The sequence below is a fragment of the Gadus morhua genome, chromosome 4 (assembly GCF_902167405.1).
Source record: "Gadus morhua chromosome 4, gadMor3.0, whole genome shotgun sequence".
Classification (NCBI taxonomy): Eukaryota; Metazoa; Chordata; class Actinopteri; order Gadiformes; family Gadidae; genus Gadus; species Gadus morhua.
The window spans coordinates 8,076,781-8,092,058 of NC_044051.1; the positions used below are offsets into that span (position 1 = coordinate 8,076,781).

The following is a 15,278-nucleotide window of genomic DNA, read 5'->3' on the forward strand; positions in this document are numbered from 1 at the left end:
TTCCATTGCCAAATGACGGGCAGGGTCCCAAATTAAGCGCTGAGCCACTCCTATTCTCAGTACTCGTTTGAAAGGATTGCAAAACGGTGGATCTATACATTGTTTTCTGTGAATTGGTAGACAGAGAATTTTAGCTTCCGTGCAACAGGGGGATAAAAACAAACAAAGTATCCGGGAGGTATTCATGGACAACGGCGAAAGCTTTGTTTATTGAAGAAATTGTTGTGCAGAAGATCAGGAACTACTGTTACTGCTTGCAAAAGATCCATTGTTGCTTTTTGTTTTAATGTGTCGCGTTCTTTTTCATTGAATTTAGTAGAAGGCTACACCGTATAAACCCTGCTCTACCATAAGGGTACCGTCGTTGGTGAAAACACCAGCCAGATTTAGCGTAGCCGAGCTGTCCCGCACCGAGCCGCCCTGACCCCGAGACGTCCATGGTCCAATAAACAACCCCTATAACAGCCAGTAAGCCAGTGCATTGTGGGTATTAGGGGGTGCACCTTGGGTATTCAGGGTTTCCTGCAGAAAATGCAGTGCTCCTTGGCTGTCGATCCCTCTTCTCACCGAGCCAAAGGTTTGGGGCGAGTATTATAGGAAAGAAAGCGTGAATAACAAAATCACAGATGCAGTGTCTCCCTTGATAAGGTATATGGCCCAGGCTATGTCCCAGACGACCGGGTTGGTTCGTCCTTGTTGGGACATAACAAATGGGGGAATGTTGAAAGTAAAACCTCGTATCAGTAGGAGAGGCACTGGCCTGTTCCTAGACGAAGAAATGTGAACACAGAGATACACTACTATTAGGTGATGCATTATGGGTATTAGGGGGTGCATTATGGGTATTAGTGGGTGATTCGTGACGTGGAGTTAGGTGGTGTATTACACATTGTTTAAAAATAAAAAGTTTAAAGCGTCAATGTAAACTTTTATATGTTATCAATAACCCCAATTAAAAGAAAACTTCAATCATCATTCATCTTCTTGATCATAAGGCGGTAGCTGAACTTCCTTAAAAGGCAATGACTGACAGGTCACATGGGCGGGATCATGTCCTCGATTAGTGATCCTCGGAGAGGTTTGTCTCCTGATCCACCGAGAGTCAGAGCGCCCTCCAAACGACTCGTCTGGTCTGGGGTCAGAGCCGGACTCTCAAAGTGGATCCGTAACCAGGGGCGGCCTGGAGACAGATAGATACACTTGTCGTTAAAACACGTTAACCTCAGCATCGCCTGACAGGTAAGGGTAGGAAGTGACCTCACCTTTATTTACACTGTCACCCAATGACACCAGTAGCTCCGCCCCGACACTGTGATTGATAGGATCTCCAGCATTCGTTCGCCCTGCCCCAAGCTGATGGAGGACCTCGGCCAAGACAAGCCCATCGATCTCAATGACAACCCCTAGGTAGAAAGAGAGAGTCACTCAATCACTGAGAGAGAGAGAGAGAGAGAGAGAGAGAGAGAGAGAGAGAGAGAGAGAGAGAGAGAGAGAGAGAGAGAGAGAGAGAGAGAGAGAGAGAGAGAGAGAGAGAGAGAGAGAGAGAGAGAGTACCCTGGGTGTGTGTGCGTAGCTCTGTCTGGTGGTCTGCTCTCCTCAGGATGCGGTGGTAGTCTGCTTGGGCGGAGCATAGCGATTGAGCATTCTCATTGGACACGCCCTGAGCTACCATCATGGCCTGGAACTTAGCCAGAGCTGCTCCACCAGTCACACTCTCAGTGATCAATCTGCCGCCCTCCGATAGGCTGCTCACTTTGCCTGTCATCACCAGCAACACGCCCCCTTCAAATAAAAAGAACACAGTCCAATGACTGAGTCATACAAAGGTCAAGGGTTACAGGGAATGGGTTCTAGGGTAGAGGGTATTAGATAATAGGGTATTATAACTGGGAGGGTGTAGAGTATTATATTATAGGGTAGAGGGTATAACATGGTATCAGAGGGTATTGGTCTAGGGTATATTATGGGGTGGATCCAGGGTATGACATCATCTGGGTAGGGGGGTTGTATCAGGGGTATCATGGGGTATTGTGGGGCATTATGGGGTATGGTGTGCTGCTACCCAGGGTGCTGACCAGCTCCATCAGGTCGCTGGGTCCTTTTCCCTTCAGGGTCTCCAGTGATTCGATGACCTCCAAACTGTTGCCGATGCATCGACCAATAGGATTGCTCATGTGGGTAAACACCGCACTCGTCTTCATGCCCAGGTTGTTACCGGCGGCCACCTAACGGACGACACTCGGTTTATCCCAGACCAAAGTAATCACACTGTTTATACTCTGAAGGGAACATTAATATCATGGTAAGTTTAGAGTCACAACATCCCTGATGCTAACCATGGACTCTCCTAGCGCCTTAGCGCTAGCTAGGTCTTTGCAGAAAGCTGCTCTCCCAAACTTGACGTCCAGGACCAAGGAGTTCAGAGACTCTGCTGCCTTCTTAGAGATGATCGACCCTGGAGAAACAAGATGGCCACACATCGTTGTTTTTGTAGTTCGATATAATCATGAAGCTGGGTTCACATAGCTCTATACAAGCATGAGGCTAGGTCTGTGTAGTGCTGTATTAGCATGAGAAAAGTTCTGGTTGAGTGGTACTAGTCGTAGTACTAGTTCTATTTAGCACAAGTACCGGTGATGAGGGGCAGGCTTTCCACAGTGCCGGTGACGTCCCGCAGGGCGTAGAGGATGCGGTCCGCTGGGACCAGAGAGTCAGTCTGACCCACCATCACACAGCCCAACTCCGCCAGAATGGACTGCAGCTAGAGACAGAGACAGAGAGAGAGAGAGAGAGGCAGGCAGGCAGAGACATATACCGGTTAGAATCAACTGATTTGGAGTTCCCCCAGTGCAGAGTGTGAGCTGTATTGAGGGGGTCAGACACTAACCTGACAGAGGGCTGCTGGAGGTGTACTCGGTTAGAATGGGTTAGTGGGTTACCTTGTTGAACAGCTGGTTGAAATAGTTGATTTCTTTGAGATAGTTGATTCAGTTGATTAAGTTCAGTTAGTTGATTAAGTTGCGATAGTTGAGATAGTTGAAATAGTTGGGTGAGTGAGTTGCGTGAGTTGAGTTAGTCACCTTTGGGAGCGGCTGTCTGACGTTAAACCCTGGGATTGATTCCAGTTTATCCAGAGTTCCTCCAGTATGACCGAGGCCCCGCCCACTGATCATGGGAACCTATCACACACACACACACACACACACACACACACACACACACGAGGGGCAGATTCCAAAACGGCTTGTAACGGCTAATCACATCTCACCTGGTGGCATGTCATGGGACCTTTAATATATGCTGTTCTTTACATGTTCAATTTAGCATGTTGACTTTAGCTTGTTGCCGTTAGCATGTTGACGCTGATGACAGTAGGTTGACTGCTTTTTTTTTCCCTTTGATGCTTTTCAGGACTATCTCTGTAAAGACGGATTCATTGCGAAAACGCATCTAGCTGTTGAAACTCTCTAATACATATTTACTAATACCCTTCTATCTTATCCACACTGGGACCTGGTTTCAAAAAGGTGTGCTTTTTCAGCGACCGAAAACGCCAAGACGTATGGGCACACAAGTATCGTTGCGGAATACAGTTTCTGTTGTGTTTTATTTGGCGTTCCGTAAATCCCATTGAAACGTAAACCGGAACCGGAACCGGACGTGTTTAGGTTTGGTTGTAGTCTTTTCGCTCGGTTCGCCGTATCAACAGTAGGGCTAGAACCGAGCGAAAAGACTACAACCAACCCCCCTTGCAATGAGCAATGAGTCTCCTAACCGAAATCAATGGATTTACAAAATGCCAAATAAAACACCACAGAAACTGTATTTCGCTACCAAACTAAAAAAAAGAAGATAAAGATATCTGCATTGCCTTGGGAGAGTGTAGACTCTAAACTCTCCCCAGGCAATGCAGACATCCTGAATTGTAAATCCAGGGTTAGGGATTATTTACTATCCTATCCATGTTAAAAAGAAGAAGGAATAATGCCTCAGATTGCAATTTTTTTAAATATTGACCATGCTTAAAAGAAGCAGGATTATTACCTAATTTTTCACTTTATTTTGTTTTTACACAGTTGAAGATTTTATTTAAAGTCACATTTGTCTTGTTATCTTTATTGTTGTTGTTGATCCGAAAATGATCCGACCCGTGACTCAAAAACCGTGACCCGATCCGAACCGTGAGCTTTGTGATCCGTTGCACCCCTAGTTTTCACCAAAAAAATAATTTCCGTGTGGACGGGGCCTTAATGCTAAACTCACCTTCAAGCCACAGGCCGCTAGCGCTGGCGCTAGCACCAGGCTCACTTTATCTCCCACGCCGCCAGTGGAGTGTTTGTCCACCACAAGCCCCGCCCACTCCTCGGGCCACGACAGCACTTCCCCCGACAGCTTCATCGCTTTGGTCAGGGCCATCGTCTCCGTGGCAACCATGCCCTTCGTGAAGATGGCCATTAGCATCGCCCCTGGACACGGAAATACACCTTTATAGCACCTTACGTACGGTACCGCTTAACCCTTTAGCACCTCACATTAGGTACCACCTTATCTTAGGTACCACATTAACCTAAACAACTCTCAACCCTTATAGCACCTTGCCTTTGCTACCACTTAACCCTTATATAATACACCACCTTACCGTAGGTACCATTTAACCCTTATGTATCACCTTACATTAGGTACCACCTTACCTTATACCACATAGCCTGAAACACCACTCATTCCTATATTCCACCTAGCGCTTGTGGAGCACTTCATGGTGTGTGTGTGTGAGAGTGTGTGTGAGTGCGTCCATGCGTGTGTGTGTTGACCTGTTTGAGCTTCCTGTATGTTCTCCTCAACAACAGCCTGGAGGAAGAACTGGATGTCTTCATCACTGAGGGCATTGCCGTCCCTCTTCTTCTTGATCAGATCTGGAATGGACAGCATGGTGGCCTGCATACCCACATACATTAGACCTCCATCTCTGAAGTAGTGACACTTTGTTAAACCATCTCTATAGTAGTGATAATGTTAGACCATCTCTATATTAGTGATACAGTCTATTAAACCATCTGTTCCAGACTAACTTTTTCCTTGGGTGCACTGGTGCGCCTACATTTTTAATTTGGGTGCACCAGCACGTATTTATGGTGCACCCAAGTTGTGAGTTGTTGAGGGGGGGGCAACCGGGCAGCTGCACCAGTTGCACCGTCGATATTTACGCCACAGATTAATAATATTTGGACCATTAAATAAATGCCTTAAATAAATGCAGAATCTGTATCTCTCATAAAGAATATCGTCAGACAATGCCAAGGGATCGGTTGTCTAATCAATACTTCATTCACTGCCTCTTCCGTGGTCCTTACAATATTATGAATAGACTGCTCTAGTAAAAAAAAAAATATATATATATTATACCAGATAAATTTTCAGTCGCACCGGTGCGCCCAAATATAATATTTGGTCGCACTACCCCGAATTCTAGGCGCATGTGCGCCCGAATTAGGCGCACTCTGGAGCCCTGCAGTATAGTAGTGAAAATGATAAACCATCTCTATAGTAGTGATAGTGTTAACCCATCTATATATTAGGGATAGTGTATTAAACCATCTCTATAGTAGTGATAGTGTGTTAAACCATCTCTATAGTAGTGATAGTGAATTAAACCATCTCAATAGTAGTGATAGTGTTTTAGACCATCTCTATAGTAGCGATACAGTATACCAGTATACAGATTCCAGACTGCAAGCCCAAAAACACACACACGCACACACACACAAACACACATACACCTACCTGATTGTTGCAGGGGAATGATTCTGTGGTCTCGGTCCGTATCATATATGCTCAAACTGTAGATGTCAGTTACAATGGGAGAGCAGAACGCAGGGAACTGACCAATGGGAGAGCAGCTGAGGTGGAGGTGAGAGCTGCGAGGAGCTAGAGCCAAGAGCCGCAGGATGGGATGAGGGAGGGCCTTTCAGTTCCTCTTATCTCCTACTGACCTTACCCAAGAGATGAGGGAGGGGTCAAGTCCATTAGAGCTGCTGCCAAACCTCAGTTTTCCTTTCGGTTCCTCTTCTATCATACTGACCCTACCCGAGAGATAAGGGAGGGGTCATGTCGACTAGAGCTGAACAATATGAAGCCAAACCTAAGTTCTCCCTTCAGTTCCTCATCTCTCATACTGTAACTACCTGAGAAGGCTAATCTGTATGAACCCTGCCCTACCATAAGGGTACCGTCGTTGGTGAAAACACCAGCCAGATTTAGCGTAGCCGAGCTGTCCCGCACCGAGCCACCCTGACCCCGAGACATCCATGGTCCAATAAACAATCCCTGTAGCAGCTGTACACCTATTAGCTGCCCGACTCCGTAATCAACGCTTTCCAAGCATCGGTGGTGATGGCAACTTTCTACGCTAAGGACAGGATCTCACGGAGGGAGGCTGCTGCTTCTCTGTACATTTTTACTGTGCACTGTGTAATCCGGCTCGAGAAATGCGATCAGATCGTGAAAGACTAACACGTCACGTCTCTGGCAAAGGCTGCTGTGTTCTAAAATAGCATGCTTTATATTCTCAATTTATTTACAGAGCAATCCCTGAAAAGTATTTAGATTAACTAAAAAAGGACTAGGATATGTGTGTGTCCAGGGGCGGATCTAGAAAAATATTCATGGGGTGGCAAGAGGGGGACAGGAGATTTTGAGGGGTGGCACCCTCTGGCAGAAGTATACAGTATGCCGATTTAATTAAATCCATATCAATCAATATTTACTTGGAAAGCCCCCACATTTAGATATTTTGACTCAATAACATTATATTTAATTTATTGTGGGATGAGTAAAGCCTTACATTTAAACATAAAAGGTTTCAGACAAAATTTAATAAATTATTACTGAATAATTACAAAATCAACCTGCCTTACAACAAACACCTGCACTATTACACCAGCAGGGGCATGGGGCTAAAAATATATGCAAAGAAAGCTGCAATATGTACTTTAGTTAACAATAAGTTGGTATTTGTCCATGAGATATTCCTATCAGATGTCAATCATCAGTCCAACTTGAGTGCAAATATCACTTTATTCACAGATTCCAGACTGTATTAGACTGTATTACCTGCATGCTTGGAAGAGCCAAATGGGGACTCAGGGGAAGTGCTATCAAAGATTTCCCTCTCTTTCTTTTTTTATATCTTTATTCTTTAATTTCTAAGTATTTTCAAGACCTTTTGGGTTTACCTTTTTTTTTTTGCTCTTGATGTGAAGCTTGTTTTATTATTAATCATTGATGACTTATATTGGTTTATAAAAGTTCAGACAGGTGTGCAACCAAGTAGATTAGAGATGGCCATTTGTAAATAATTTACAGAAGATGACTTGCATTTTGTTGTCCAAGTACCTGCTACTTGGTTCAATGACAATAAAGTTTAATATAACCAAATCGAATGACTGTTGATACAAAAGGAGGCACATGAAGTTAACGGTCAGGAAAACCAGCTGAGTGTAGAAGGGTTTGTGTTTGATAGCGCGTCTTTAGCGCGGATTGCAATTCTTATTGCAGCCTGCAGGGTTATGAGAGAAACATACGGAGGGACGCGGTCGTTGAGCTCCGCCGCCCCACATTGCATGACACGTTAAACTTAACTAGAATCGCCACCATCAATTTGATATCAACAGAACAAAAATAGTTGGAAAGCCCACAGAAACTACAGATAGTTAATGTGACAATCACATTATTAAAAATAAACTTGGAGCAATGATTTACTGAGGAACTATTTTTTTGGGAGAATGCAGGGAGTTCGCCGCCCCACCTGCCCACATGGACGGCACGCGCATGCAGCTACAAGGCATTCCAATCTTAGGTTAAGTCTTTAACTATGATGTTTCTGTAACACACAGCCCTGCTCTTTTTCTAATTATTATAATTACGAGTCTTAAGGGGGGCATATCAAATGCATAGGGGGGCACAATTATTATTAGCCTAGAGTATGTATATTTCCTCTATTCGCGCAGCACATAATCATCACGCTAAACATAACCAACAGCAATATGACCCTATAGCCTATAGCCTACAACATCACATCATTCCTCATCATTTAAATCAATACATTACATAGAAGCAATGCTATGAATATATATCCATAAAACACTGGACTATACAACATATTAGGTGTAAAAGCAGTTAACAGAGAGATATGCATTGCCATTAGGATAGGATAGGATATATTTATTTGTCATTGGACAGAAGTACAACGAAATTCAGTGCACTCACGTACTGGTCTCATTTAAAAAGGTAACTGAATTTGTCAGCTTCATCAGCTTATTCCCTTTCAAAAAAAATAATATATGTTCTTCTTTCAATCATGAATAAAGACACCAAGTCCCTCTGTCATGACTTTGTACGATCAAAATTCTTGTAAAACTTCTGACCCTTGGTATTATGTTTATTTAAATTAAAATAAGTAACTTATTAAAATCAATCAATTTTATAAGCTGAGGGCGTTTTCATGAGCCTCATAGTATTAGAACTAGAGCTGTCAGTTAAACGCGTTATTAACGGCGTTAACGCAAACCAATTTTAACGGCGTTAAAAATTTTATCGCGCGATTAACGCAATAATTTTATTTAAAAAAAAAGTATTATTATTATTATTTATTTTTTTCTTTGGCTCAAAACAAAGAATCAGTAGACTGACTGCTATGTTCAAATGACATTTGCTCAAAGCAGTCGTTTAATTGCACTATAGGCTCTTTTTTTGTATCGTCCTGTTTTGATCAGTATATGCCAATGTAGTTATCAATAAAAAATAATTTGCACAAGGCAAGCCGATACACTTCACCATGTTGATAAGAGAATTAAAATGAGAAGAATTATGGGACAAAAAAATCAAGGGATATTTAGCATTTAAAAAGAATTTGCGATTAATCGTGAGTTAACTATGACATTAATGCGATTAATCACGATTAAATATTTTAATCGCTTGACAGCTCTAATTAGAACATGTGGTACTTGTTGATTAGCTCAGTTGTTATGGCAATGAATACGCCCTCAGCTGATAAAATAATGCCAGCGTCTTTTTTCAACTGAAAATTAACACCCATGTCAACTTTTTCTGCTCCTTGCACCTTATCATGCTTATCATGTTACGCAGAATTACTAGCCCCTGCCGACAAAAATAATGAAACAATTCAAGAGGCGGCATAGTTAGAATCGCCTTGTGGCAACTGTCATTTAATAGTCATCTGACAGATTATGTCAAGGATTTAAAATTATTATTATTATTATTAGCTGGTCATGTTATAACACAGCTGGTAATCGTGGATTTTCTGGGTTGTGATCTATAAAAAACTAACTTGACGGGAGAATGTCCGCAGCCCTAAGCACACTCTGACCCATGCGTATGCATGGTTTGGAGGAAAAGGAGAATTGGCGACACAGACGGTGTGGTGGTGAACTGAAGTCAGACAGAAGAATTGTAGATTGAGAAGAACGATTATGTTGTATCATCGCCCTTCATAAATTTAATTTCAACTCGTATCATGCGTTAAATCTATGTAATCAGAATAATTGAAGTCAACTGCGTTATTTCTCAGTTGTAACTCCTGAAACATCTCCTTAGAATTGATCGTTTGCAACTGAAGTCGCAGCTAATTAAAATTCGTAACCGAACCGGAAGTCGGACAACTTGGTAGGAAAGCAATCACAACATTGCGCCCCGCTACATGTGTTTCAGTCATGGGCGTCAGTTTGGTTTGAAATGTGCTGGGGACAGAGACGCATTCGGAAGTGCATTTTTTGAAGTGCTGGGTACAATGAGGATGCACTCTTTTTTCCCTCTTTAGTGCCGGTAATGAAAGGTTCTGAAAGACGGCATAACCATGTAGCTAATTACTAAGGTATAAAATGTATACAAAATCTGTCTGGCATGTTTTAAGAAGAAAACGTTTTCAAAAAGCATCGGACATATGACCCACTATGTTCTGCTCCATGTATCCGATGTTGACAACGTGACATGATATGGCTAAGCTAACAACATAAACAAGAGGAGCTAGGAAAGGAATTTAACTGCGTGTTTAAGGTCAGAAGGGCCAAAGGTGTGGCTACACACTAGTGTTGGCTCGTTCGTTCGCGAACCGGTTTGAATGAACGAGTCTTTAGGACGAACGAACCGAACCGGTTCGTCTCTCTCGTTCGTTCGGTCGTTTCGTTCACCCGTCGATTCACCGGAAACTCGGCTGAACGAACAAAATAGTTTCCGGTAGCACTAACTCCACTGAGTCTGACTGACTCAGCTGAGAACCGTGCAATGGCGGCACTCCATGATGCGATTCACCGTTACCGGAAACTAGGCTGAATCGCGAATGACTCCTCCACGTTCAGTCGGGTTTCCGGTGAATCGATTCACCGGAAACTCGACTGAACTGGGAGGAGTCGTTCACGAATCGTATGTTCGTTCAGCCTGGTTTCCGGTAGCGGTAAATCGCATCATGGAATGGACCCCATTGCACGGTTCTCAGCTGAGTCAGTCAGACTCAGTGGAGTTAGTGCTACCGGAAACTCGACTGAACGAACGAACAAACGATTCGCGAACGACTCCTCGTGGCGAACTGAATCACGCGAACTGGGTCACGGAAACGAATCATTAAATCCACCACTACTACAGACAGCTACGGAAGAGGATTAGGGCCACACATGTAAAAAAAAATGAAGTTCTGACTTTATTCTCAGAATTCTGAGAAAAAAGTCAGAATTCTGACTTTAATCTCAGAATTCTGAGAATAAAGTCAGAATTCTGACTTTAATCTCAGAATTCTGAGAATAAAGTCAGAATTCTGACATTAATCTCAGAATTCTGAGATAAAAAATCAGAATTCTGACTTTAATCTCAGAATTCTGACTTTTTTCTCAGAATTCTGAGATTAAAGTCAGAATTCTGACATTAATCTCAGAATTCAGAGAAAAAAGTCAGAATTCTAACATTAATCTCAGAATTCTGACTTTAATCTCAGAATTCTGAGAAAAAAGCCAGAATTCTGACTTTAAAGTCAGAACTACGGGTATCTGTAAGGACCAACCTCCGTGGGAGAGACACTTTGCTTTATGCAGTAGGAGGAAACCTATGGAAAGCCAAGAAGGCCACAATCCGGCCCTAGAATGGCGCGGTAAAAGTGCACGTCCCATAGCCAACTCACCAAGCTCACCAAGTCCAGTATTCAGAATTCAAAGCATTTATTCACAAATACGTTCTATTTTTTTGACAAGCGGAGCCGACAGTCCTGTGCAAGTATGCAAATTAGCCATGTGCGCCAAACAGAAGATAGACGCAATGTATAGAACTGATTGTTGTGCATTGTTGTGGATATGTAGGCTGGTTAGTTGTGGTTGTTTGTGGTCTTAGTGAAACAGCTTTGCCTTGGAGTTGGAGAAGTTGGAGTGATTGTGTGAATGTGCGAGAGAGAGCGCACCTGCCGTGGTGATGTTGGGGTTGTTGTGGGCTTATATGTGATCAATGATGTATCTGTCTGATCGTATTAGCTGTAGATGGATGGTTAAATAATGTCACAAGATCGGTCATACTGCAGGCTCTCATTTGCAAATGCACTGATTGTGTGCCCGTCTCCGATATGCTATATACCTGGCATTTATTCAGTTCATGTTCTTCTGAGTGCGCAAGAACGGTGCCAATTATTGTCGTGTTTGCATTGTAATGCACAACTTTGCCCCTCCCTGTTATAAAATAACGTGCATCCCAACAACTTTAGCCAATGCAGGCTCCTATTGCTTTACCAGTGTGTTTAACGTGTGTGCGTGTGTGTGTGTGTGTGTGTGTGTGTGTGTGTGTGTGTGTGTGTGTGTGTGTGTGTGTGTGTGTGTGTGTGTGTGTGTTGTCATGTAGGCTATAGATATAGATCGATTGTCTTGGCTTGCTTGCATCCATGAAATATTGTAATGTTATGGCCTAGCTGGCTACTGCATATCGAGAACAATCTGGGGATGAGGGCATCCCCGAATATTGACGGGTATTTCGCACACTGCCATCTCAATATGACTAATAGCCGCGGCTATTAGTTCCGTACGGATTCCGTACGGAATTCTTGCACTTTTACCGCGCCATTCTAGGGCCGGATTGTGGCCTTCTTGGCTTTCCATAGGTTTCCTCCTACTGCATAAAGCAAAGTGTCTCTCCCACGGAGGTTGGTCCTTACAGATACCCGTAGTTCTGACTTTAAAGTCAGAATTCTGACTTTTTTCCTCAGAATTCTGAGATTAAAGTCAGAATTCTGAGATTAATGTCAGAATTCTGACTTTTTTCTCTGAATTCTGAGATTAATGTCAGAATTCTGACTTTTTATCTCAGAATTCTGAGATTAATGTCAGAATTCTGACTTTATTCTCAGAATTCTGAGATTAAAGTCAGAATTCTGACTTTTTTCTCAGAATTCTGAGAATAAAGTCAGAACTTAATTTTTTTTTACATGTGTGGCCCTAATCCTCTTCCGTAGACAGCGCTACAAAAGTCGTCAAGATTGAAAAAGAAAAAAATATTTGTTGCACAGCTGAACGCTGTATCAGATCAGGAGCTGCTTGTTCTCAATTTACAACACGCATTCCATCAAAACTAGACTACATCAGGCATTCTGACCAAAACTCATGAACTCCCCCCCACAATTATTCCAGAATTCAAGCAAAGCAAGAATGACCAAAAGTCACTTTGTGTCAACAAGAGACTGACTCCACCGACTATCAATTGCAAGTTAAAACAGCCGACCACTTGAGTACAAAAGACCTCGCCACAGCACCAGCAAATCTTAGCAATAAATATTGCGTCTTACCTTTATTTATGTGGCAGCGGTCTGCAGATGCATCCCATGGTGTAGCCTACCACATCCATTCAGTTCAACAGGTTATCGTTCTGATACTGTCCATGGTACTAGCAACCTGCTCTGGTGCTTCTAACCTATGTATTCAGGCTAAAATGACTTGATTGTCTCATGCCTCATCATCCCAGCCAAAGAGTATTGGTATTATTAGTAATGGCTACTTGCCAAATCGAAAAAATAACATCACACAGTGTGTCTTTTTCCAATGTGTTTGTTATGATTCGTAGCGTTGATCAGCAGAGAAATAATTCGCCAAAGTCGTTGACGTCGCTTAGCAACCGAATACGAATGTAGTCTACAGCATTGAGAAGAGCCGTGTAATAAGTAAGGGATAATTTATAGAATGCCGGTCATTATCGGGAAAATAAGCCCCGACAGGGCGAACAGGACACCGACGCGCAGAGAGGGTAATTGCTTCCCACTGAAGGGGCTTAAATTCGACCGGCGACGTTCAATACATTATCCCGCTTATTAGACGGCTACGTGCCAAAACAAAAAAATGACTTCACATGGTGTGGCTTGTTACAATTTATTTGTTACCAGCATTCGTAGTGTTGATCAGCAGAGAAATAGTCCGCCAAAGACGTTGATGTCGCTTAGCAACCGAAGACGCTGGGGTTGAAAAGTTACCGGACTACTTGGGGAGTGATACCAAAGACGTCATTATAGGCAAAAAGTCCTTTGTTTTCCTTGACAGCGGTCAATTTATATCTAGCATTCACCGCAAAGTTGTGAAGAGCCCATGCAAGTGAACGGAGCATTCCACGGCATTGAGAAGACCTGTGTAATAATCCATAATAATTCAACTCCATTATTATTATTATTATTATCATTCTTTTTTATATTTTTAAAGTGGTGGGTACAAAATTATTCTTGACGAACTCTGGTGGGGACGCGTCCCTGGCGTAATCGACGCCTATAGGCTGGCGTTGATCAGACGTCTTGCAAGGCAGGTCTTCTCGACCACAGGGCAATCTTCAGATGACAGGTCTCCAGGCCTCTTCTCACTCCTCCCTCTTCAAGACGGTGTCACAGCACCGAATGTTCGATTTCAGCTTATTTCTAAACTGTTCGTATAGACTCTGCGTTGTTTTCATTGAATTTAGTAGCAGGCTACACTGTCTTTCCTACCATAAACCCTGCCCTACCATAAGGGTCTCTGGTGGAAATGCCAGCCAGATTTAGTGTAACTGAGCTGTCCCGCACCGAGCCGCCCCGACCCCGAGACGTCCATGGTCCAATAAACAACCCCTATAACAGCCGTACACCTATTAGCCAGTGCATTGTGGGTATTAGGTGGTGCACCTTGGGTATTCAGGGTTTCCCGCAGAAAATGCAGATAGTCAGACTGTTGCACTGCAGCCTGATCTATACACAGAGAATATTTGATACTTCTTTTTTTATTCTCGTTATATATTTTTTTTTAGGTCGTAGTGAATGCTGCAGGCGTGTGCTGCTTAGGCGACTGCCTAAGCTGTAAAGTGAGGTGGGAAACTCTGGTATTAGGTGTTAGATTTCACCTTATTTCTAAACTGTTCGTATAGACTCTGCGTTGTGTATTTTTTTTGTCGTAGTAGTAATTCTTGAAATGGAAATCAAAGCAACTTGCCAGGTTGGATCAGAGGGTTGAATACATTTTATTAGACTTCATTAAAAGGCAATGACTGACAGGTCACATGGGCGGGATCATCTCCTCGATTAGTGATCCTCGGAGAGGTTTGTCTCCTGATCCACCGAGAGTCAGAGCGCCCTCCAAACGACTCGTCTGGTCTGGGGTCAGAGCCGGACTCTCAAAGTGGATCCGTAACCAGGGGCGGCCTGGAGACAGATAGATACACTTGTTAACTGTCGTTAAAGGTTAAAGGTTTCTGTTTCTGTAAGGGCAGAATGCGACCACACCTTTATTTACACTTTCACCCAATGACACCAGTAGCTCCGCCCCGACACTGTGATTGATAGGTTCTCCAGCATTCGTTCGCCCTGCCCCAAGCTGATGGAGGACCTCGGCCAAGACAAGCCCATCGATCTCCATGACAACCCCTAGGTAGAAAGAGAGAGTCACTCAATCACTGAGAGAGAGAGAGAGAGAGAGAGAGAGAGAGAGAGAGAGAGAGAGAGAGAGAGAGAGAGAGAGAGAGAGAGAGAGAGCGAGAGAGAGAGAGAGAGAGAGGGAGAGGGAGGGAGAGAGAGACAGAGAGAGAGAGAGAGAGAGAGAGAGAGAGACTCACTGACACAGGGAGAGAGAGATAGAGTACCCTGGGTGTGTGTGCGTAGCTCTGTCTGGTGGTCTGCTCTCCTCAGGATGCGGTGGTAGTCTGCTTGGGCGGAGCATAGCGATTGAGCATTCTCATTGGACACGCCCTGAGCTACCATCATGGCCTGGAACTTAGCCAGAGCTGCTCCA

At 43.5% G+C, this 15,278-nt stretch overlaps 2 protein-coding genes across 4 annotated transcripts in view; both read right to left on the reverse strand.

The window, feature by feature from the left end:
* Positions 1-189: 189 nt before the first annotated feature.
* On the reverse strand, positions 190-5,948 carry LOC115542459 (thymidine phosphorylase). Its single transcript, XM_030354715.1, has 10 exons — positions 5,782-5,948; positions 4,812-4,935; positions 4,264-4,466; positions 3,081-3,179; positions 2,632-2,761; positions 2,337-2,455; positions 2,063-2,225; positions 1,555-1,782; positions 1,263-1,403; positions 190-1,180 (listed from the first exon to the last, which is right to left on the reverse strand). The coding sequence occupies exons 1-10, from the start codon at positions 5,824-5,826 to the stop codon at positions 1,035-1,037; spliced, it is 1,398 nt and encodes a 465-aa protein (XP_030210575.1). The 5' UTR covers positions 5,827-5,948; the 3' UTR covers positions 190-1,034.
* An 8,558-nt stretch (positions 5,949-14,506) lies between these two features.
* The window catches only part of LOC115542463 (thymidine phosphorylase), a 7,276-nt gene continuing 6,504 nt past the window's right edge, over positions 14,507-15,278 (reverse strand). For all 3 annotated transcript variants that reach the window (XM_030354727.1, XM_030354725.1, XM_030354726.1), the window contains 3 exons: positions 15,130-15,278; positions 14,774-14,914; positions 14,507-14,692 (listed from right to left, as the gene is read on the reverse strand). The exon at positions 15,130-15,278 is cut by the window's right edge and continues 79 nt beyond it. In XM_030354727.1, the coding sequence (XP_030210587.1) occupies positions 14,547-14,692; positions 14,774-14,914; positions 15,130-15,278 (436 nt within the window). In that variant the 3' untranslated portion in view covers positions 14,507-14,546. The remainder of the gene's footprint in view (positions 14,693-14,773; positions 14,915-15,129) is intronic.